Raw genomic sequence first — 25,091 nt, 5'->3', positions numbered from 1 at the left:
GAGCTCTTCACCGATCAGCCGGGCTGTACTGAGTTGGTGAGCCACGCGATCGAAACTGGCGACGCGCTTCCTTTGAAGTGTAACCCCAGACCCGTCAGCCTGGCCAAGAGGCAGGTTATTGACGGCTTGCTGGACGATATGCTTTCAGCTGGCATTGTTCGCCGTTCGTCCAGCGCCTGGGCGTCTCCAATTGTGTTGGTGCCTAAGAAAGATGGCAGTCATCGCCTGTGCGTAGACTACCGCCGTCTGAACGGAGTGACTCGTAAGGATGCCTATCCGCTCCCCACGATTAGCTCCATCGTAGGAAACCTCGGCACTGCGCGGTATTTCACCACGTTAGATGCCTCCAAAGGTTACCTATAGGTCCGGATGGAGGAGCGTGACCGGTGCAAGACCGCGTTCACCTCCCACAGAGGGTTGTTTGAGTTTACTCGTATGCCCTTTGGTCTTTGTAATGCTCCTGCGACTTTTCAGAGACTCATGGACCGCGTCCTCGGGGAAGCAAAGTGGTCATACTGCATGTGCTACCTCGACGACATCGTGATTTATTCACAAACCTTCGAAGAGCACTTGGCCCATGTTGCCGATGTGCTCGGGAGGGTGAGGGCTGCCGGGATGACGTTAAATCCCGCGAAAGCCCAATTAGCGCAGACTCGAGTTCAGTTACTTGGGTTTACGCTGGGCGAAGGCTCCATTGAGCCAGACCGGGAGAAACTTCGAGCAATCCTCGATTTCCCCGTGCCAAAGGACGTACGCGGCCTGCGCCGCTTTCTTGGAATGGCCAACTTTTACCGGTCGTTCATTCCGTCCTGTGCCCGAGTGCAGGCGCCCTTGACCAAGCTCTTGGGTAAGTCTGCGGTGTGGCGATGGGGACCTGAGCAGCAAGAGGCCTTTTGCCGACTGTCTAGCGCCATTGCGGAGACAGCGCAGCTCAAGCTCCCCGACCTGACCAGACCGTTTGTTGTCCAGACTGACGCGAGTGATCTGGGATTAGGAGCAGTTCTCCTACAGGAATACGATGGCGTGTTGCAGCCGCTGGCCTTTGCCAGCCGCTCGCTGATACCCGCGGAGAAGAATTATTCGGTGACTGAGAAAGAGTGTCTCGCCATCGTGTTTGCACTGCGTAAGTTTGACGTCTACCTCGATGGGACGAAGTTCGTAGTGCAAACAGATCACAGCGCGCTAAGCTGGCTGATGCGGCTCCGTGAGCCTGCGGGCATGCTGGCGCGCTGGGCTCTCTTAATACAGCATTATGACTTTTCAGTGCAGTATCGGAAGGGGAGCACTAACGTGGTAGCTGACGCGCTATCTCGTGCCCCAGTGTCTACCGGGAGCCTGGATTCTGGTGCGACAACCGCTAGCGGTGCCTTTGCGCAAGCAAGCGTCGGGGGCGAAACGGCGGCCGAGCCGCCGAGCGGAGAGAAGGGTGAGTGCGCTGACGAGCGAACCCTTTCCGCGAGCCAGGCAAGCAGTGCGCCGCGACACGGGCGAGAGGGTGAGCAACACGTAAGCGAACCCATGACGCCGACGCAAGCGGCAGCGATGGCTGCAGTCCTGAGAAGGAACGATGCCAGGCTCCCCTTTGGGAAAATGGGAATCGCTTTCAGCAGGCAAGAGCTACTGAAGGCCCAGCAAGATGATTCGTTTTGTCGCGAGTTGAGCGACGGTCTCAGGGAGACGGAGCGCCGTGACGCTGCTGGTAGTGCGGCGGGCGCAGGGGTCGGGAACCGGCGTGTGTCGCTGGGTCCCCCGCGGATACATACTTGCTGGACCATGACGGGCTCCTGCTGAAATACATAGCCACCGATGAGGAGTCTGTGGACCCGTTTAAGGTGGTTATGCCCAAAAGTCTGAGAGCCGCACTGTTGCGATCCTCTCACGACGAACCCATGGCCGGTCACCTGAGTGGCTCCAAAGTTTTTGCAAAACTGAGCAAGACTGTGACCTGGCTTGGCATGAAGCGTGACATTTTCCGCTATTGCCGTTCCTGCCATGTCTGTCAAGCGGTGAAATCAAGGGGTGGCAAGCCGCCCGGCCTGATGAAACCGATTGTCAGTGAGCGTCCGTGGCAACTAGCCACCTGCGATCTAATGGGGCCTTTCCCCAGAAGCAAGCAGGGGTTCATACATCTGATGGTAGTCGTGGATCATTTTTCGAAGTGGGTGGAATTGTTTCCGCTTCGGAAGGTGACAGCGCGAGCGGTGCTTGAGAGGCTGCAGGAAGTGTTTTGTCGGTTCGGCTTTCCGGAAAGACTGATTACTGACAACGTGTCGTATTTCACCGCTCGGGTGTTTGGTGACACGTGCCGTTCCCTAGGAATTAATCACCGCACCACTTCGCCCTACCATCCCCAGTCCAATTTGACGGAGCGAACCAATCGTACGCTCAAACCGATGTTGGCGGCCTTTGCCGAAAGTCAAAAGGACTGGGCAGACCATTTGAGTGAGCTTGCGTTCGCAATCCGAACCTCCGAGAGTCGCTCTACTGGTTTCTCTCCCGCTTTCCTCAACTTCGGAAGAGAGTTGGCAGATCCGGTGACCAGTGTCATGCAATGCCAGCTCGGAGACGAGGAAGCACCAGCAGACTGTTCTGCTTACGCATCAAAGCTTCGGGACAGCCTTTGTCGAGCTCTCAGTAGAGCCAGGCAGAGTTTGGCATCGGCCAGGGCTGCGCAGAAGGCCCAGTATGACCGGAAACATCGCCATCTTTCATTTAAGGTAGGTGATCTTGTCCTGAAGCGCAACCACGCTCTTAGCGACGCGAGCAAGGGGTTCTCAGCCTCGCTCGCTCCTAAGTGGCTTGGTCCGTACCAAGTGGAGAAAGCTTGGACTCCGCTCGCGTACTTGCTGAAAGATCCCCTTTCGGGAAAACTCAGCCGTGCCCACATCGCAGACCTGAAAGCCTTTGCGTCGAGGTCTGACGAGCTCGCGCCAGCGCCCAGTGGCATTGCGCGCAAGCGACGGGGCACACCCGGGACGGCGGAGCGCATTCGGAAACGCACCGGTATAATCTGAGGAAGCGGTCACCTTAGTGACTTCGTGCCGGACGGCGGACTTATTTCCGCAACCGAAGGCCCTCACTTACTATCTAGCCTCAGTTGCCTAACTTCTTTACGGCTTGTGCTCGCAAAGAAGTGGGCCCCGCCCAGTTTGCTGCTAGTGTTTTTTTTTTTTTTTTTGAGTGTTCATGTTCATACTTGATGTGTTTCTCGTATTTTTCTTTTTTTTCGTATATGGAGTGTCATTTTGTTTCGTTTACTTTCTCGCCGTTTTTTTTTTCCTTTGGCTTGCGGAAGGGGTCGTGAATACTGGTGCTTGTGCGGGGGGAGAGGTACGAAGGACGCTACGCGCCTTCCATCACGTGGCGCGTTGGGAGAGGCCCGTCTTCGGAGCTGTGTGTGCGTGTGTGTGTACGTGCGTGGTGGATCTGTGCGTGCCCTGGAAGTGGGCGGCGTGGTGACGACACCATAGGAAACCACCTTCACCCTATCGCCGTGGACCCTGGAGGTGTTCGGGAACCCGCTGACGATAGGCGGACCGCCCGGCTGTGTCCTTGTGAGAAGCCTTGCTGCGGTTTGCCTCACGACTGCTGCGCGAGGCTAGCTGACATGGCAGCTGTGCCCGGCTCTCTGCCGACGCCGGGACGCCTTGCAGCCAATTTGGTTTGGCGTCAAGATTACAGCAGACCTCGGTCTTTGGTCATCCAGCCTGGAATTCGGGACCTCCGAACCACCACCGAAGCGGCGTTCGTCGGACTTGCGGGTCTGTCGTCGACTAGATCGACGAGCCGAAGGTGAGCCCGTTCCGGGCATGCGGACATCAAACAGGCCCCTTGCCTCGCACGCTGGCCAACAACATTATGCGCCGCCTCCCCTCCGCGCCGTGGACGCTCTCCCGTGTGAGCATCACGAACACTCGTCTTAATTTCTTTTACCCCCTTCCGTAGCACCATATTGTATAGTATAGTGTATTTCAAGTGTATTGTGTTATTTTTTTCCCCTTTTTTTATTTGTAGAGTAATTAGCAGCAGTTGTGGGCCTGGGCTGAGGTTAGCTGTTGCTCATTGCATAACGCCTTTGCATGCATGTGCGACGACCGGCTGCCTTTGCAGACCGGTATAGGGTGATTTAAGGAGAGGAGGATGTGGGGATCCGAGGCGCGCCCTAAGCCACTGCGCGGGCATTTCGCCGTTCTGCGAATCCTTTCCTTCTCCCGTTCTCCCGCGACGGCAAGTGGCGCCATCTTGCGCTATGCGCCGGCTCTCGTGGTGGCGCTGCACGCTGTTCGGAGCCGCGAAATTCGGCGACTGACGCGCGTGCACGCGGGGACGAACTCTCTCTCTCCTCGGACTCCGCTGGGTAAGCACGTATTTCTTTCTGGCCCGACGTCCCCTTTGGGAATCGCCGGGCTGTAGCCTGCCTGGGTGCCTCGGCACCCTTGCAGGCGTGTTTACCTCAGTGTTAGCTCCGGTTCGTACGTGAAGCCAAAGAGCGGTGCCTAGTGCTCGCGCGCGGTCGTACCACGCCGAGCCGCACTTGCCGGAGGCCCACGCGTACGGAGATTGCCCTAACCCTCGCGACCAGGCCCAGTGGTCATCGCGAGAGTGCGCAGCATAGCCGCAAGGGACCTTTTTCCCGAGCGGCGTGTCAAAGCTCGCCATTGCGAGCTGCGACGTGCTTCGCGGAACCCCTTGGTGTATCGTCCGCGTCGGGAAGCCCTTTTGCTTCCCCGTGCCCGGGAGCGGACGTGTACTGTGTGTGTTAGGGTGCCGCAGAAGGCAAATAAAGTGTTTGTGTGCATGTTATCTCGAACACTTGTGTTTATGCCGCGCGGCGCTCAACGCCTTTGCTAGCTGAGCGCGCGCGGAGCGGTGCGCTAAACGTAGCAGGCAACGGTAGACGCGGCCCTGTGGCTCGCTTAGCCTGAACCCGCGGTAGTCTTCGGCTCCGGTGAGCATCGAGGCTACCACAACTTCATGAACCGCGTTATCCAATTTCGGCTCGCCTTAAGATCGCTTCTCGAGAGGCCTCGACTCCTGGCTATTTCGTAAGCCTTTACCTTAAGGGAAGACGTGGGTCTTAAAAAATGGTTTTTTAAAAGTTGGTTGAATGGCATGAAATTTAATACACTTATTCAGCTTTTTCTGCAGATTCAAAAACTCTAAGTAGATTTTTAATAGCTGCATTAGAACAAAAGATATGCAATTTCTAACACATATTTAAGCATATTTCTTACGGGGATTTTTGGCAACTTTGCTTTGTCAAACACAAAAACAAAGTATGTGGCAAGATTGCCAGGAAGCTGGTCTAGCCGGTGATGCTATTTATTTTCTTATAATGTTGTTCACCAAATTATAATTCTCGATTATCAGAAATAGTATGCAGCAAAAAAATTTCACTCACATTTACGTTTATTTATTTTGCATTCAAAGTTTGTTGAAGACAATCGGATTAGCATCACCGGCTAAACCAGCTCTCTGGCAGCCTTGCCACATACTTTGTTTCTGTGTTTGACAAAGCAAAGTTGCCAAAAATTCCCGTAAGAAATATGCTTTTAGAGATTGCGCATCTTTTGTACTAATGCAGCTACCAAAAATCTAATTAGAGATTTGGAATCTGCAGAAAAAATGGGATAAGTTTGTTAAATTTCGTTCAGTTCACCCAGCTAATAAAAGAAATAAAAAAAAGACCCGCGTCTCCCCTTAAGCACCTCAGTTGTGACAGGCATGTGGTCCACTCGGAGCTGCCTCACTATGTCGGCAAGCTCATCTTCAAGGCCGGGAAATTTTCCCGTCCGTGGTCCGTGGTGGCCTTTGCTTGAAGACTTGCCAGCAAAAATTTCTTTTTTCAGCTTTCGCCGATCACGAACACGGGTCTCCGGCACGTGGAAATAACGAGCCACCTTCCTGTTGCCGTTCTCTTCCGCGCGCACAATAACTTTACGTGTAAAACCATTATCGTGACGGACACGACGCGTCTTCAAGGATGAAGCATCCATTGGGCCCAGGGACGATGCTGCGCAGGCCGAACTCAAAAAGGCAGCAATAACAAAGGAGGGGAGAAAGAAAAATACACACACACTTCTGCAACAGTGCCACCACAACTGCGATGCAGGGAACGAGGAAAAAAAAACGTGCTACCATGGTTGCCAGCAACAAGTTGCTTGGCGCCGCTTAATGACGATGACGGTAGGCTGCGATGGGGGGGCCAGTTTCGGTTTGTATCCGATTCCAACGCGCATGCGAATTTTCGACCCATATTTCTCGAAAATAGATGTGCGTTAGAATTGGGTAAATACGGTAGTTCCACGAATTTTTCTTGCACCTTGAAGCTTATTTCCACTCTTGTGGCGAGAGTCTTGCTACTCCGCTCTCCTCTTTTCTGGCTGCAACGCTTCTGAATGTTTTCTTATGAGATGTCATACGTGAGCACTCTTCTAGGAACATACATAGTTATTTTTACTGGTAAAACATATGAACTTTAACTTAAAGAGTACTGATACAAAATTGTGCAGGCAAGATAACTTGTGAACTATCTCTCCTCTTTGCTACAAATTTTATTTAGCATTTAATGTGGAGTCACATTTCTATCATTATTTATTCACTTGTAATTTTTATTCTCTCTCGTTTTTTTAGGGTGGTGCATACCGTATCTACTGTGTAGCTAATCCACATTTCAACCAGCTACACAGTATTAGTAAGGTTTTACTGTAACCATCTTTGACCTTGTCCTTTGTCCTTGTTTCAGTGGTAGCATTATTGGCAGGCAGGTCATCGATCTCAAGTTGTGTGCCTGTCCAGGCAGAGATCGCAAGAATGAGGAGAAGATGTCTAACCGAGAAATGAACAGTAGCTTGCTGGAAGGGGTAATTGGAGGTTCTGTCGCCCATCCAGTGGCCAACAACCCTTCCCGCCTTTCTGGCAACACCACATTCAGCCAGACACGACCCCAGAAGAGAGGTGAGTAGTGCTAGGGAAGTTTGACTTGCCACACCAGGATATCAGTGTTGCGGAATGGGCGTCTCCATTCCAATTCCATTCCGGGGAATTAGAACTTGCCGCAATTCCATTCCTTTCAATTCCTCGGAATGAAAAAACTTAGCCCATTCCCTCTCAGGGAATGGCCAGCCAGTTCAATTCCATTCCTGTAATTCCTCAACGTAGGAAAGGCATCTTGATAGGAATGAATGCCCCATAAAGCTGGTGTCATCAGATGTATTAAGAACTGCAAAAGTACGCAAAACTCGTTACCAAGGTCGAGGGATAGTAGCTTGGTGACATATCTCGTGCTGTACAACTACCCTACTAATTCCCACTGGGGCAGTTCTCCCGCTACCTATAGTATTTGCATGGTCAGCATGTTTCAACGAATGGTGATGTTTTAATATTGTTTAAGCTTAAATCTGTTAATGCTAAAATGACGACATAGCGTTTTTTTATGCTGACAAAAGTAGTGTTTAAGAAGACTAAGCAGTTTTGCCACGTGTCTGGAGCGGTCGTGAATATGGAGAAAACTAAGATTTGGTTGATGGGGATCAAAGCCCTCTAGATCTGCTGGTATAAGTTGGAACAGTGCACCGCTCCGGCACCTTGTGCCTTTCCATCGAATACGGAACACGGGCCACACTGCTCGTCAGCACTCACACTTGTCAAGCGCGCCTCGCAAGCATGGATGGGGTGAGGAGGACTTTCTGTGTTTGCCTGTGCGCAGGTACTCAGTGTCTTCCTTGTCACAAAGGTTATTTATGTGTCAGGTACTAAACTGCTTGGGAGATAAAGATCAGGCTGTGCATAGAGTATTCACCACTTTCGTGTGGGGGTATCAATTGGAACCTACGCGCGGGGATAATTTGTTTCTCCCTTCAGTATCTGCTGGGATAATGCATTTGTTTGTACACTAACTTATGCCTCGGTTTTTAGTAGGCGCGTTGCTTATAAGTGTACCATGCTTGTAATCAGGCAAGCCATATTCAAAGTACTGCTTTATTGTTAAATTCGAGGCTCTGACTTACTGATGTTTGAAGTTTGAAAAACAGCGCGTAGGATGAAAACGGGCTCTATTTTCGGAAAAAGACGTAATTCCATTCACATTCCATTCCGTGCAAAAGGCGCTTAATTCCATTCCATTCCTCCAAGCGTTGTCCCCATTCCATTCCAGGGTCGCGAAAATGTGGAATGATTCCGGAGTCATTCCGATTCCGGAGTGGCAACTCCGCAACACTGCAGGATATCAAGTGCGTGATGTTTGTAGCTGCTAGAAACTGAACCGTATGTCATTTCCGGGTGATGTTTCTCGAACGGAGGAACATTTGAGCAAACGGGAAAGCGTCCATAGGACCGTTTCATAGAATTCATTGTCGAGCGTGGAAGGTCGACTGTGCAGTGTCAGCTCTAAACCAGAGAAAAGGAAACCGATTCCTCACATGCCTTTTCAACCTTGCCATCAGGCATTGTCTGTGGCACTGCACTACCACGCCAGCCTCAGTATAGCCACATATGTGGAGAACCCAGCTTGCAGAGGATTTTGAAGCCATGCGGCAAAAACAACTTGTCACGGTAATGTGACACTGCCATCCAGCTAAGCTGCTGTGCTGCTCTGTTGATGGCCTAATACATTTGGTACTTAAAATCCATTTGATTCGCCTGCACTTTGTGAACTCATTTAGGCAGTGCTGCACATTGCTGTTAGTTTTACTAATGCAAGCGTGACACTTCTCTGCATGGTACCATTTGTTTCAAAAGGGGCAGGGGAAGTTCAAAACCAGTTCCTCAACTTTCTGCTGTGCTGGGATTGTCATTACTGATGTGCAGTGGTGGAGAAGTGGACGGCTTTTTCCAGCACCATACTAGGAGATGACACTGCAAGAAATACGATGGTGCTTCTCATAGAAATTGCGCTGTTGATCAACAATGATAACACTTGAGGCAACCTGCCAGAATGAGTGTTTTTTGCGGCTTCTTGCTTAATTCAGTCTATTTCGCTGCTCCCCTCAGGATCAAAATAGCAGTAGCAGACTTTATTGAGGTATTATTAGAACATGTTTTGTTTTGCCAGCCTGTGTGCCAGCATTTATATACTTATGTCCCCCCCCCCTCCCCCTTTCCCCGATGTGCTGTCAAAGAGTCAGCTTCAGTTTTACTCTGGGTGCAGTCATGGATGGAACAAGGTGTGAATGCACTCGCTTACACGTGCAGTGATTCCACTCCTGCGCCAACTGCACCAAAGTGCGCCAAATTGGATTTACTGCGCCAACCTGATAATATTGACAGACATTACACCAAACTGCGCCAGAGGCTCGGGTTTAGGGGCGACCATCACCAGCAATCGCACTGCCGGCGCCTCAAAACATGTGCATGCAGCTTGATCGTGGGGCCGCCAAAGTTGCAACCACGGAGCAAGAATTATGCCGCTGAATAAACAGCATTCGCGCGTGCTAACCAAGTAAGCCACGATGCCATGTACCACGATGCCATGTCACGCTCAGTATGAGCTACATCACGCGAGCGCGTGGCCGAGCGCTCTGCAAGGTTGTACAGTGGCGACGATTATGGCATATTTTCGAATTATAGGGAGAGATCATCGTTATATAATTGACAGTGCAATGGGTTAAACACGGACAGAAAGAAGAAACGGTGTCCATTTCTTCTTTCTGTCCGTGTTAAACCCGTTGCGCTGTCAATTATATTACGATGAACATCCACCAACTAGCCCAACTTGCGATTCTGCTATAGGGAGAGAGTTTGGCTGTCCCTGCGAGCGCGCATCGCATCGCCTCCACTTGCTTTCACCCTCGCCCTCGTTTTGCCCTGTGGTAATATTAATTTCGAAAATGATAACTTCGAGGGTGAAAGAAAGCAAGTGGGGGTGATGCGCGCTCGCACGAGCAGCCAAACTTTCTCCCGATAACTCGAAAATATGTCATGATCGGCACCACTGTACAACCTTGCAGAGCGCTCGGCCACGCACTCGTGTTAAGCTCATACTGAGCGCGATAGTACGGTGCCGACGCGGCTTCTGTTGTGCAAGTCGGCTCAACTGCAAAAGGCGTTCTCTGCAGAGGCTCGTTACATCTAGGTCTATCAGCAGCGAAAAAGAGTGGTGGCGATTCATCGGCAGACGATGTCTGTTCCAGAAACGCTGCTGGTAGCTCGCCTGAAGCGTCGCACGGCACGTAATTAAAGCAATGTTCAGTAATAACTATGCGCATGCTGCTAAAATATCTCCCTTATGTTTCGGTACATTGCGGAATGAAATCTGGGAATGCTTGCAATAGATAATATGGAACATTATCGAATTTTCTGTGCTTCGCGTCCATGCAAGATATCCAGAAGAGCTTTTTCGTAATTGCTTCCACCAGCACATCCAGGTTTGTAACTGCTTTTGCGGTAAATACCCCCTAAGAGGTTCTGTCTGCCCTTTTGAGCTCGTGAGTGCTAGGGTCCCAATTAGAATTTCTTGCTTGCTCCTTTAAAAATGTCATCTCATTAATAAATGCATGCCTCCTGGACGGAGCAGCCGCATTTCGGTTTTAATATGTGCAGCTGTCAGTAGCGGGCTCGTCGCTGACAGCCCTGGCGTTGGAAGGCCCACTGTGAAGCGGCTGTGCCGTGTTACTCGTCCGCCCCTCCCTTTCCAGGGTCAATAGCTGACCGTTAAAAAAAAACTCAGTTTCGCTTAAGGGCGGAGCAATGAATACAATACCAACAAATTGTATTGTTATATGAAGTTTTTTCCTGCAAATAAACAATGTTCAATGTTCAAGTAAGACTAGGAGCTTACTCTTTTGGATCCGATATCGTGTAACTCAACAAAATGCTGGTTTAAGGGAACATGGCCACTCTAGGGACCGAAGCGCTTTTTGTGCTGTCAGTTCTTTTAACATGAAGTAAGCGTTGAACGCACAGCAAGTTTACGAGCTGTTTCCTGATGCATTGAGATAGCGTGCGTGCCAGCGACTGCGCCCTTTGAGCGTCACAGCCCCTCACCTCCCCTGGCGTCCCTTCATACTCCTTATGGAAGACGGGCGGGACGTTTCCTCTCTCTTTGATGAGCAGTCGACAGCAGGCGTCGCACACGGGGTGATGTGTTCGCACACACCCTCCGTGCGACAGAGACGGCCACCTCGCTTCATCTCTGCATCGCCATAACTTGTGACGTCGCATGATGATGTCATCGCAGGACATTGTCGATTTGCACTGCCTCCGTGAACGGTGCGCCGATCATGTAGGCGGTGCGAAACCACGTTAGGTACAGAAAGCTTTTGGAGGGGGGAGGGAGCAGGGGAGGATCAATTTCTTATCGCGTGAGAAAAAAAAGGGCTTTCGCCTTCGAGTCGTTTTAGGTGATTGCATAAGGGACCCTGTGAGGTTTTTTCTTCTTTTCCTTTTTTTTTTTTCTTTTTGTTGCTCTGCACCCTAGAGGGCACCAAGGGGTTTTCGACGTACAAGTGGAATGTCCTGGCCATAAACAGCTTCGCTGTAAAATGAAAACGAAGTTTGTTGAACCATGTAGTGTCCCCCATTGAATGCATTTTCGAACACTTTCGCAAAAGCTCGACTTGAAGCCGATCTCTATCTCCCAGGCACCCACCGCATGCATAAACGGTAGTCTGGAAGCACTGCGAGAATGCTCTTGCTACAGCACAGAGAGGCTTCAGAAAGAAGGAAAGGAGTGTCGGAGGAGGTTGGCTTTTTGAGGGTAGCTAAGTGACGTCATGTTGCGCCCAGCAATACAATCGATCGAGAAGAAAAAGAACCTGGCTCTCGCCTTGGAGTTGTTTTAGGGGAATGCATTAGGTACAGTGTGACTCTTTAGCATTGAGGCACTCTTGTACGTCGCGGCGTTTGTCTACCAAGTCTGCTGATAACCACAGATGTACTTAGAGTCTGATTTCAAAAAGTCCAATTTTATTGCTCCAGTATTCTGTTTATTTGCTAGTGTCAAAAATAATAGCTGCAGAGTTTATTCCAGAACACTCAACTGCATGATGCCCTTATCTTTGCAATATCGAGTGAAGTAGGGAGTGCTCCTGAAATTTTTCCATGAGATTTGCAATGGATCGAAATATTTCTAGCTCTTCATAAGAGCCCCATAATAATTATCGAGGTGCTTAAACTTAAAAGCAACTTGCTTCTCCAGTGTACTCCAACGTGTGAAATTAGCTGCTCCAGAGTGCTCCCAGATGCAAAATTATCTGCTCCAAAGTTCTCTAAATGGAAATTCTTGCTGCTCCAAAGTGCTCCAAAACGAAAATTTTGCGGCTCCAAAAATTGCTCCAAATCAGAAGTCCTCAATAGCATCACTGCACGTGCACAAGTACACAGCGATGTGATTTTGTCTTGTCAGCAGTTTCTGTTTGTTGCACTCACAAAAAACTGTCTGGTTTCTAATCTCTCAAAAGGTGACCGCCTGATTCTCACTCGTTTATGGGCCATAGAGGTATGTTACAGCTGTTCACAGGTGTGCACTGGTGCATACAAAGACGTTAAAGGGGTCATGAAGCACCCCTTGGGCTTGTTGAAAAAACACATTCTGCGGAAAGCTGACACGGCTATGAACTGCCCTGCAAAATATTACAGTCGTGCGCGCCGCGTAAAGGCCACAAGCAGAGCGCGAAGTTGCCGTTTCCCCAGGCGCCCTCTTTTCAAACAGAGGCCGGTTCTCACTTTCGTTGGTGGGCGGGGCGTCTGTCCGTTTACGTCGCAACAGACATAGCACGCTTATTGGCCGATAGCCGACGTAAGTCGAGAGCGGCGTTTGGATCAGATGCGCTTCTTCCACGGGGTGCCGCCACTTGCCGGCGCCGCACTCCTCAGTACACGGTAGCCGCACTCGCGCACGCGAATCACAGCGGGAGAGCGATCGCGTTTCGTGACGCGCGCTGACGTAACTTCTTTCCCCCGTGCCATCCCTCCCCGTGTAGCCATAGTGCGCTCGTCAGCACGAGAAAAGAGAGAAAGTGCTGAGAGCGTGCGCCAAACCCCCGTAACTCCGCTCATTCTTGACGGATTCGAGAAATTTTTGCGGCAATCGATTCGGGAGGCAGTAAACTCCGATACTGAGGTCATTAGATCATTACTTGGAAAAGTGGTGCATGACCCCTTTAAATTTACCAGGCATGCCTGAAAAAAAGTTGGTCGTTGATTACATATTGACTTGAATATTAATAATTCTGTCTGACACAAACCTAAATTTGTAGAGGAAGAGCAAGCACGCAGAAGTGACAGTGCAGTGGAACCCATTACATGTGCATAACCGTGCTGTAACAATGTAGTAGTGATATGCTTGTCCACTTGCTCCATTTCTGGCAACAGGGTTGATGTCTGTGGCCACTGTCATTACTGGAGACATCACCGGGGCCCCTGCAAAGATCAGGAAGACAGAGCAGGAACCTGATCGTGAATACACACTAAAGGTGAGTGACTAGCAGCCGTGCTAACACACTACTTTAGCACACTCCTAATGAACTTGAGCATTGCAGGCAAACAAGTTTTAAGAAAAAGAGGCAGGGCTTGATGCAAGCCTATCACCGAACCATGTTCACGACCATTTGTGATACTGCATAGGCCTCTTATAATGTATATTACCAGAGTCATGAATATCTGCACTATAAACAGTACTGCGCTATAACCAAAACATTTTTCAAATGCTGCACATGTGCAAAGCATGTTGAGCAGGAAGTCAGGCATAACTGAGAATCGAGGTGTGTGACCGGGGTGTTTGCATCTGTTTAAATTTTCCAATGTAAAAAGGTTTACGGTATTCAAATCCATGGAATTCAAGGTGGTGTTGTGGCAGTGGCTTTTCCCACTATCTCGCACAGCTGATTTCTCCGCACAGCCTCTGCAGATTCTACACTGTGGACATAAACACATTCCAGGGTCGTTGGAACATTATTTAAACTAGTACAGTCAACGACGTCCGAGTTTTCAGACTCGCTAGAGACCGCGAAATTGTCCGAAAAATCAGGCAGTCCGAAAAAAAACGTCAGGCCTGCGCTGAAACCGCAGCACAGTCACAGCGAAAGCTGGAAGAGCGGCGTTTCTAAAGCACCGTTTTAAGCTCTCTTGGGGCTACTAATACAAGTACACTAGCAAGGTACCCACTGCGCCATAAATCACAATTTTTGTGAAGTTCTGAAGCACCTACTAAGCCATTATCCGTCATTCTGCGGAGAAGCAAGGCACCAGCTACACATCTGTAAGCATTATGTGCACTTTGTTGACGCGACGACTGATGACGATGAAGAATTATGGCTCAACTCTTTGTAATGGTTTGGAAGCTTTAAACGGCCCACCAGTTATGTAATTTGCATTAGGTGATGCCCGGTTGCTTTATCCGTCTCCCGCCATGCTGTGTAACATACGTTGACGTGTGAGAGAGATGTGGGGGGGGGGGGGAAGAACTTTACTGAGACTCTGAGGAAATCGATCATGCGCTTATGGGCTTCCTTGGCAACTAATACAAGTGCACTTGCGAGGAACCCACTACGCTGTAAATCATTGTAATTTTTGAGAAGTAGGAAAGCAGGCATTATGCCATTTTTCGTCATTCTACGGAGAGCCGTGATACCTGCTAAACGCATGTAAGGCATTATGCGCACTTTGTTGATGCTGTGCCTGATGACGATGAAGAATTATGGTGGAGCCCTTTGTAATGGGTTGGAAGCATTCAACAACCTTCTCGTTGTGCAATTCGCATTGTGTGACGCCTGATTACAGAATTCGCGTTGTGCGACGCTTGGTGTTTACTTTACTCTTCTACCACGCTATATTGAATATGTTAATGTGGTTCCTTCCCGACATGAAGCCTGTATAGGACCTTTTTGCAAAGCGGTTTCAACCACCGGCATGGCTCAGAGGTTGAATACTGGGCTACGCAGAGGGCCCAGGTTCGAACATCATTCCATCCCGGAATTTCTTATTTCGTGTTTTTTTTTTTTTTTTTTTTCTTATTTCGAGCGATAGTGGTTACGGACACCGGCGGCAGCGGACAACTACGGCGCCAAAAACGGCCGGTGAAATGATCTCATAACAACTTTCGCTGTAAAAACGAATTCATGCTTTTTTATTCTGCTCAAGCAGTCAAATCGCCAAAGCCACGTCCGAAATAGCTTTAATGCCTCCCTGTACACTCAACAGGGATTTTGGTGTGTACGCCTAGGCTCTCGTAAACACATTTGGTGCCTGCCACGAACACCACTTAACTACGTGCCAACCGCCACTTGCAAATTTGCGTCTCATGATGAGCGCCGCAGATACCAGCAAAGCGCAGAATAGATTACGGCTCTCTCGCATGGAGCATTTGAAAACAATGATGCGGAACACAGTTACTGTGGCAGAAGGGCGGACGACTCGTCCAGCTTTCCTCGATGCGTGTGCGCACGTAAGCGATGCGCACACACATTGCCGAATCTCTGCCGATACGCAGCATTTGCTACCGTGTAAAGCCAATCGTTTATAGTTGTGTGCAGCACATCGCCAACTAAGCTGACGCCGTCACTGTACTGTTACTGTACCGTACGCACGCATTTGTCATGAAAGGGTTCGTGATGCCCACTCCGTTCCTGACTGCACACAGGCGCGGCAATGGCGAGCGGCCTTCATTCGTGAAGGCAACACGTCTGTGCGGCACACTCAGCAGTCTCACACAAAGAGGCAGCATGAATGACGGCGCGGCGCCTTGGGTTCTCGCCTATTGAATGCGTGCAGTACGCATGCAACCGTGCTAGGCCACATGCACTACCGAGTAGTTAACTGTAGGTGCTTATCATAAGGGTTGTCAGCGATTAAACCGTACTGGCGCGTTTGCCACCTGCCGCCATCACGCCTCCGTGCATTTCAACTGCTTATTCATAAAAACATAGCTACACGGCGCTGTGATAGCGGCCCCTTTGAATTTCTGGTCTGCATCACCCCATAACACTTCGGCATTGCGGCAAAGCTGACTTTCGGACTCTGCTGTCGCAAGGAGATCGACTCACGAAAGTGCTGTTTCGAATCGAGATGATGGACGCGGCAGAGGTGGGGGCTTCAATTAATGTCTTTCTCGGATCTGCAATTTGGGCAGAAAATCCGAAAAATCAAATGCCAAAGAGTTTCAGCGTCCGAAATTTCGGACATTCTTATACATTGACATCTATGGAGATGGTGATGGTGCCGCGAAAACGTCCGAATTTTTGAGCATGTCCGGAAAATCAGGCATCTGAAAAATCGGCAGTTGACTTTATGCTGTAATATAAGCCACAAGTTTTGGAAATTTCAGTAAGAGCCCACTTCTGTAGTCGTATTATTCAATTGCCAATGAAAATTCAATCACATTATCCTTGTGAAAATATGTTGCTCCTATGGGATATCTTATGTACAGTGAGACCTCGTATCAGTGAGATTCCATTGTATAAATGTCTCGATCCTGGCAGCACAGCGTGTCACTACATTCCGTCAGTGATGATTGCATCGAAGTTGACATTCATTCAAATGTTTTTTTTTTTTTCTTCTTATTTTCTGCTAGAAGTATCATCGTCACAGTCAAGTATGGCTTGTGCTCTTATCTGATCTTTAGTTGCTTTGCAAATTTATGTGCTGACTCAAAACAAATGCCTGCCAACGGCTTCTAAAGAATATCTTTGTGCCTTCGTGATACATGACATTTGAATTCTTGATGGGGCAGTCTCATCAACCACCTTATCAGTGGCAACTTCTAAAATGTGCCTAAAAACATTATCCTGGCTTTTTTACTTCTATGACCTCTACAAAGTGTAAAAAGAACAGCCACAGTTTCTGAAACTCCTGTATGTCTAGCTCTCTGAATTTTGTGTTTTCAGTTAAACCATGTTAACCATTGCTGTTTCAGTTTGGCCCATTATAGAGTTGTTATCATTGGCCTTCAACAGGAAAGTTAGTCTTACAATGCATGCGTTCTTTTTGCCAAACTTTTTCTTACCTGTGGACAGTGAGCAGATAAGTGCACACGCACTTATTTGTCTTAACCAGTTATGTATAATTGGCAGTCTACAATGTGTGTGTGTGTGTGCGTGCGTGCGTGCGCGGGCGCGCATGTGCGTAAGGGAGGGAGGGGCAACAAGGTTACATAAATAATGGCTGGAACCATCCAGACTTTGTGTATGTGATGGGTTTACAAGATTATGTCAGTAATGATACCACTCACAAGTCATCATACATAAGCATTTCATTTTTAAAAACCACAACAGGCTTGCCTTTACTTAGTGTACCAGATGTGTTGTCATAGAGCACCCACGTTTCACCCTCATTATCTTATTTGCAGTGCTCCAACAGAAAGATCTACGACATGCTCAAATTTATCCGTGACTCAAGTATGCTCTACTCCAAAATGAACCCAAATGCCTGGAAGTGAGTACTCATACTGATCTTGCAAACTATTGAATCATTTTCAGGCTTATACAGTCAAACCTTTATATAACGAAGTAAAACATGTGGTGTAAAACTGTTGTAAATTTCGCTAAGCCAGTGTTCCTGTGTTCTGAGGGTAAAAATAACCTCGCAGGTTCCTCTGTCAGTCCTGATGTGTAATCCATCATTAGTAATGTTACGGAAGTGCGGCAGCCAAAGAAGAGGAGGGCGGAGCAGCAAGACTATGTGAACCTAGATTAAAAGTGCAGCAAAAATTTTGGCTCTCTCACATGATCGATCATAGCCCGGTGGTGATAGCAAGGAGTGTTTTGAAACTTTGACAGGGAACATGGCGGCAGACTGGAAAACTTGTCCGATAAAAGATTTTATATGGCATGGTGTAGTGTAAGCCACACCACAGTTTGAGGTGTGCAGTCAACCTTCACACGAAAAAGCGATTGTAGTACATTGCACTAAACTTCAGGCATGCCATGAGCCACTGTGGCATAGGCATTCAATGAGTACACCAGGCTCTATGGACACAGCCCAGAAATAGCTGCAGCTATGTTTTAGCTGTTGGTAAGATTAAAACTCGCACGTTGGCTTACGTACCCTGAGGCTTAGCAAGCACAAATTCCTTACCAGTGTGACAGTGGAGATACCACAACAGTGCCTTCCATTCTGTTGACATAACAGTACTTTTGCTGCCCACCAGCGTTTCTACTGAACAGATGCATGTAAAAAGATCAGTTTTCTGATGGCCAGTGTCTACCAATCTTTATTTGGTCATTTACGGGGGGGGGGGGGGGGGGGCAATCAGGGGCCTGTATGCAGCGTGTGAGCGTTTTGTTAAATTTAACCTCTGGCACAAAGTTACTTAACAAAATTGGAAAAAAAAAAAAGATGTTTTTGATAGAGCCAGGATTGGGAAATGAAAATGGCTCGTTGCATTACGGATTAAATCGAGGTTTGACTGTATTTGACTGAGCCAGCGATTCGCAGGCTGTCATAGTTGCACGCATGGAGTCTGTAAGAGTTGCAGATTAGTGCACTCATCTCGCCAGTGGTGATTGTAGATAATTTCTACGAAGCGTCCAAGATGCCACATTTGGCGAACGGAGGCTTTCTGAGAAAATGATGCAAACACAGGATGGAATTGGTGCCACTGATGAGGAAACATAAAACAAGTTTTCAATCGTAGTATGCTTCATTTGTAATTGGTAAACAGCAGTCAACTACCAATAATAAAAAAGCAATAGCAGTACAGTTGGACATGCATGAAAAGAAAGCTGTGCTGAAACTACCTTTTTTTTCTTCCTCCTTGCTTCTTTTTCACATGGCGTATTAAGCAATAATTAAAATCGTGCACAGCATTTCATAGTGAAAATACCGCATCATGTTCAATTTGAAGTTGTTGCTACTTGTACTTCCTGCTCAGCTTTTCATGCTATTTGTGTTAGCGTGTGTGGTGCCTTCGCTCTGTGGCCCCTCATCACAGGTGGTGTTCTGGCAGAGCACTCTTGGATCATTGGTGTGGTGTAGGACTCACGCACTCTGCTGTCATGAGTGCAGTGTACAGTTAAACCTCGATATAATAAAGACATTAAAATTGGCAGTTTACTTCACATGTCAAAACATTGTTAAATTGAAATTTATCCAAAGTATTGATGTTAGCTGATTGTTCTTTACACGGAAGCTGCCGTGAAAGTGTTGGAATGAAGTGGCATTGCAAAAAGAACTAATTTCAGTGACGTCAAAAGAAATCCATTTTGTTAAGATACAGCAACTACAACTTGATGCCAAACCAGGGAGGGTCCTATTCATAGAGGTCGTATGTCTCGCGTAAAGCCAAAACAAAAGCAGGTCCAATGCACTGTGGTAATAAGTATTAGGCAAAGCTATCATGCCTGCTGCCGCAGCTTGTTATCAAAACTTCCGGTGTGTCCCAGAGTGGTGCAACGCTGATGATGTCATGTTCACTTGCTCTCCATTCAGTCTGATGAATGCGGATGATTAAAACCCATAGCACGTCACAAAAACAAAAGCTTCAATCTAATACCCCTGACACACGGCCACTCTAAAGTCCTTTAGAAAAGGGGACATCTTCCGGAAAGGCGTTCGAGCGCAGTGACACACGACAAAGGAGTAACTCCCTTCCAGAAACGATCCTTTTCGGAAAGGCAGATCGCGCATCTACTTTTCGGCCAGGAAGGGAGTACTCTCGCATACAGTGTGCAGAATTTATGAATAAAAGAAAACATGTTGCAACACTAAGGTGCCTAGTGACTTTTTTTTTGCGAGCGAAAATGTTTTAATTTTCAGCAGTAGAACGATTTGTCGAAAAGCGAACGTTTATACTTTATAGCTATACATACTCTCAAACGCCTGCACCACATCACTAGAAAACCGCCATGCCACCATTCGCTGATTCATAACAGGACCACGAGGAAACACGCCTCGCCTTCGCACAGTCAAGAAAAAGTACAGCAAAAGCAGGAACAGCAAAACAACTGTTCATAGTTGCCAGACGAAGTTAAGTTGCTGCTAAAAACGGAAAAAATGAACGGAAATTTCGAGTATGCGCGTTATAAGCCGCCAGACAATAAAAAAAAAAGTTTTCATGCTTTAATATCGCGAAATATGATGTACATGTGCATTTTTTGAATACATTTCCTATTTTGTTGCTTGCACAAACAGCGCCATTTTTTTCTACAGCGTTTTTCCGAGGAACCACTTAAAGCAGTTGTCCGGTGCCGTGTGTCATCGGCACAACTCCTTTCTGCAAATGGTCCCTTTAGGCGACAAAAGGGGTTTACCTCAAAGTACTTTACTATTGCCCGTGTGTCAGGGGTATAAGATCGCAAGGTGATAAACTGAATCACGGCATTTCAGTTCATGGTAGCTGTGTTTTCTGTTTTGTGACATTGGCCGCATGTATGTCCGAAGAATCTAGCAAGAGCCAGTATGGTGTTGGAAACTTCCCATGCGGCTATGCATTGTTTAAACAGATGTCGTGTAAGTCACCTTTATCCCAGAACACCCACATAATTTTATAATGCTTGTAGTGGTGCAGTGGGTAAATGGGAGCAGCTCACAAAAAAAAAAGAAAAAAGAAAAAAGTCTGTTCGCTATTTTAAGCTTGTTGCACCAGTGTACTTGCCAAAGAAACTCATTCACAGGAAAAGTTCTGATTGCTTTCACTGGGAATTGATCTTATGTGTCAGAGAGGCCAGAATAGCTTGTCTTTTTCTTTTTTTTATAGTTGGGATCATAGATTGAGCCCTTGTTATATCCTGAAACAAGCAGTGGCGTCCTTTTCCTTGCTGATCGAGATGGTTTACAAGCTACTGTCGTTAACCTCTTGAGTGTTATCGCCGCACATGTACGGCAGAAGTTTCCTGGTACCAAAGGGTTTTTGTCGTATACGTACGTTTATTTTTGAAACGTGCACTTTTTTCGATCATTTCTCTTGCTTCGCCTGTGCTGCCACACTTCGGGAATACGTGGAATTTTTTTCATGCGCCGATGTATCTCCGTTGTTTTGTTTTTTTTCTTTTTCTTTTTTTTCTTTCTTTTTTCTTTCCAAAACTGCGCGCCGGCTATCGCTTGCCCATTCGAGTGCGTTCGCGGTTCAGCTGGTTTAAAGTGCACGCCTTTTTCGATCATTTCTCTTGCTCTGCATGTGCTGCCACGCTTCGGGAATACGTGGAATTTTTTTTCATACGCCAATGCCTCTCTTTTTTTTTTTTTTTTTTTTCTTAAAACTGTGCGCCTGCTATCGCTTGCCCATTCGAGCGCGTTCGCGGTGCAGCTGGTTTAAAGTGCACGCCTTTTTCGATCATTTCTCTTGCTCTGCGTGTGCTGCCACGCTTCGGGAATACAGTAGACTCCCGTTAAAACGAACTCGAAGGGACCGCGGTCATCTGTTCGTCTTATGAGGAGTTCGGCTTATCAGAAGTGCCCCCAAAAGGAGACATGCTAACATGCCAAGTGCATCCAAATATGTTACTTGAAACACTGAATGCAGTAGGCTTACAATGTGGGGCAAAAAGACAAGAAAAAGCATTTATTTGGCTCATCTAGATAAAGACTGTGCCTTCAAGCAGAGTATTTACACGAATCTTACGAGCACCCGATTTCGCGTGTTCAAAAATAAAAATGCTCGTGAAGATATTTGCTACCACATTTTAATGATAAAACTGTAACACGCTCCTATGTTGACGATTAGAAAAAAATTAAGAGACAAGCACAATTTTCCTTCAAAGAATGTAAAATTTATTGTCCTGGCAGTTCGTTTTCTTCTGTGAGCCTGTTTTGCTGGCTCTAAGATCACTTCTGGATACGCCTCGGTCGCGTGCTGTTGCCTTGACAAAGTAATTATACGCTGAGTTGCTTAAGAAAGTCTGCAAGGTTTTCTTCGAGGTCCGGATATTTTCCCGTTTTCGGCGCGTAGTAACTTTTCCTGATCGACGTGCAACTGAAGACATCCCATCGGGCTACTCACGGTCACAAGCCTCGCCACGAAAAAGACACGACGCAGCTATATTCACTGTGCAAAATAGCCTTCCTTTGTCGTGCGCTTCCGTAAACAAAATGGCTCATCACAATTTGCATTTCACTGGGAACAGATAGAACGCGCACAGGTCCTACGCGAACCAGCGCGAATTGACCACAAAATGATGACAAAATGCGTGCGCTCGGCCGCCATTGTGTGATGGCGATGACAATGCGCCTGACAACTCTGACGGGAGTGCGCCGCGATCGTGGTTTCGGTTTCGTACTCGATTGTAATGCACCGACCATTTTTGTTCCTGTTGTCGCTTTCTTTTTTTTTTCCCCCCACTCCCCTTGCGTTTGCCCCTCAGACCACGGCGGAGGGGCCCAAGCTTTTGTGTTGTTCTGTTCTCCTTTGTACTCCAGCTGGGAAACCGAAGAACGGGGGGGAATACAAAAGGACGCAGTGGCTTGGGGGTCCAAGTTGTAAATGCCCCACTCTTTTTGTTGCTTTCTTTGCTGATAAAGCCCACACCTGTGAGGGGATACCGGCTTTATCCGCTGACCGGTCTTCTTCGTTTATCTCGCGCCCTCCGCGTCGCGATTTGCTTCGCGTCTTTGCTCCAGGAAGCGCTTTTTTTCATCTTTTTTTTTGCTTTTTCTCCGTCCCCTGAATGGCCCACCAAGACTGCAGTGTTCGTTTCGCAGAATCGCTAGCGTTGTTGATCACCGCGAAAGTTCGTCTTAACAGAAGAGTACAGTTGGGCGGTTCGTCTTAAGCGAATTTTTTTTGTATTGAGTCTATGGGAAACCAAACAAATGGTCCCGTGTTGTTCGGTATAAGCGAGAATTCGTCTTAACCGAGTTCGTCTTAACGGGAGTTCACTGTACGTGGAATTTTTATTGCTATAGCAATTATATGGACAGTCTCGGCTGAATTTTGCCGTCGCCGTCGGCGTCATGCACCGTATATGTATAAGTATGTACAGTAAACTCTCGTTACAACGAAGTCGCTTTATTTGAATTATCGCTTTTATCGAAGTGTCACGTAGTCCCGACCCAAATGCGTGTATTTTAGACCGGATTACTCGAAGCATGTCAATAGCTTGCTCTGCTTAATGCGAAGTAACAAGTTGCGGATGCGTATTCACGGCGGCGCTAAGAGCGGGCGAGCGACCGCCCAGGCCGCCGAAGTGCCTGCGCGCTTTTTTCGTCCACGACCCGCGCCAAGCGGCCTTTTCTGCGCTGAGCGAGCAATGTTCGCGCTAGCGTTGCCGGGCTAAAGCGCGCCAGTGCAGACGGCCGCGGCGCCGGTCTCCGCGGCGCGGATCTTACCCTCCTCCTCCGCGCCCTACTCCGGTACGGAGGCGACCGCCGGAGGCACTCGCTCTTTGTAAACATGCTGGCTGCTCCCTGCTATGACACTGGCTACGCCGGTGGTGTCACGTGACCAGTACAGAGCCAATGCCTGGCGTGCTCCCTGGGTTTTTTCCATCCGTGTTTGGAACGCACTCGTGCACGTGTGTTGTGCGAGGTCTGTGTGAACCCGTGGCGTTGTGTGTATGCATCGTGTGTGCTTTTAGTGACCGTCAAGTGAAAATGACACCGCCGGTGCCCGCACGGAAGTGTCTGACATTGGAGCAGAAAGTTCAGCTGATACGTGAGGTGGAAAAAGGAGGCCGGCAGAAGTCTGAAATCGCAAGACAATTCGGAATACCGCCGTCAACATTATCAACTGTTCTGAAGAATAAGGATGCCATACTGGACAGCTTCGAGAAGAGTTTCTCAGCCAAACGAAAGCGCAACCGTGATTCTATGTATCCTGAAGTGGAAAGAGCGCTTCTCGAATGGCTGAAAAACGCTAGAAGTGCAAACCTTCCTGTAAATGGGCCTGCATTGACCGCAAAAGCCGAAGCCCTAGCCGCCCAAATGGGCAAGCAAGATTTTAAGTGCAGCAACGGCTGGCTTGAACGTTTCAAGAGACGGCACGGCGTGTCTTCAAAATCGATCGTTGGTGAGAGTGCAGCCGCGGACCGCGACATCGTGGACGGATGGCGCAAGCATCGGCTGAGCGCCCTACTTCAGCAGTATGAAGACAGAGACATTTACAACTTGGACGAGGCGGCATTCTTTTACAAAATATTGCCAAAGCGCACGTACACTACACCGGGCGGAACCTCATCAGGATGCAAACAAAGCAAAGAACGCGTTACAGTGCTGTTCGGTGCTAACGCGACGGGGGAGGACAAGCTTCCTTTGCTGATACTAGGGAAGGCGGCAAAGCCCCGGTGCTTCCGCAACGCAACGATACCCAAAGATTGCATATACAGAAGCAACAGACGAGCTTGGATGACCGCAGCCGTTTTCGAAGAGTATGTGCGCCTGCTCGATCGAAAGTTTAGGGCAAAGCAAAGGCGTGTGCTTTTTGTTATCGACAATTGCCCTAGCCATGGCAAGATCGAAAATCTGCAAGCGATCACTTTGGAATTTCTACCAGCGAATACAACCGCGATATTGCAACCCATGGACCAAGGCATTATTGAGACAACACGAAAGTTATACCGGAAGAGTCTTTTACAACGGATGCTCGTTGCATACGATGCCAACAAGGGATACAGCATCGACTTACTTGGGGCAGTGCATTTACTATGCCATTCATGGAAAGAACTGGCACCTGCAAAGATTGCAAACTGCTTTGCACGTGCCGGATTTTCCCGGTCGCATGCAGAAGACACCAATGACGACTGCGAGGACTGCGACGATCTCTACAAAGCTGTGAACAGCATCGTTGGCGGAGATTTGGAAGGCAACTTTGAATCATTTGCGATGGCTGACGCAGATGTACCCGTCGTTGCCCCAGCTACGGATGCCGAAATAGTCGACTTGCTTGGAGGCCCTGATGAGGAAGAAGAGCCGCTAGACGAACAGCCTCGCGAAATACCAACAGTGGCACAAACGCAGGAGATCCTCCGTCTGTTGCGAAATAGAGTGGAGTGCGCAGGCGGCGACCACGACCTCATAATTTGCCTGAACAAACTGGAGCGGGCACTCCTCGCGCCCAGCCGAAGCACCCGACAAAGCCAGCTGACTGACTTTTTTGTGCGTGAATAAAGGTTTGTTTCAATGAATACCACTTCTGCGAAGTTGTCATGGCTAATTTAGCTGTACTTGCTGAGCTTTTATGGGGCAGTCGCATATATCGAATTACCGCTTATATCGAATTTTTTTGC

The 25,091-nt window shown here is 48.3% G+C and overlaps 1 protein-coding gene across 4 annotated transcripts in view; it reads left to right on the top strand.

Moving 5' to 3' along the window:
- Positions 1-17,367, top strand: part of LOC119389401 (tumor protein p73) — a gene marked incomplete at its 3' end in the record, with an annotated part of 102,865 nt that extends 85,498 nt beyond the window's left edge. For all 4 annotated transcript variants that reach the window (XM_049414420.1, XM_049414419.1, XM_049414418.1 and 1 more), the window contains 3 exon segments: positions 6,746-6,957; positions 13,312-13,412; positions 17,282-17,367. In XM_049414420.1, coding sequence (XP_049270377.1) covers positions 6,746-6,957; positions 13,312-13,412; positions 17,282-17,367 — 399 coding nt within the window.
- Positions 17,368-25,091: the final 7,724 nt, after the last annotated feature.

Source organism: Rhipicephalus sanguineus, chromosome 4 (genome assembly GCF_013339695.2).
Source record: "Rhipicephalus sanguineus isolate Rsan-2018 chromosome 4, BIME_Rsan_1.4, whole genome shotgun sequence".
Taxonomy (NCBI): domain Eukaryota; kingdom Metazoa; phylum Arthropoda; class Arachnida; order Ixodida; family Ixodidae; genus Rhipicephalus; species Rhipicephalus sanguineus.
This window is presented reverse-complemented; position numbering and strand designations above follow the sequence as displayed.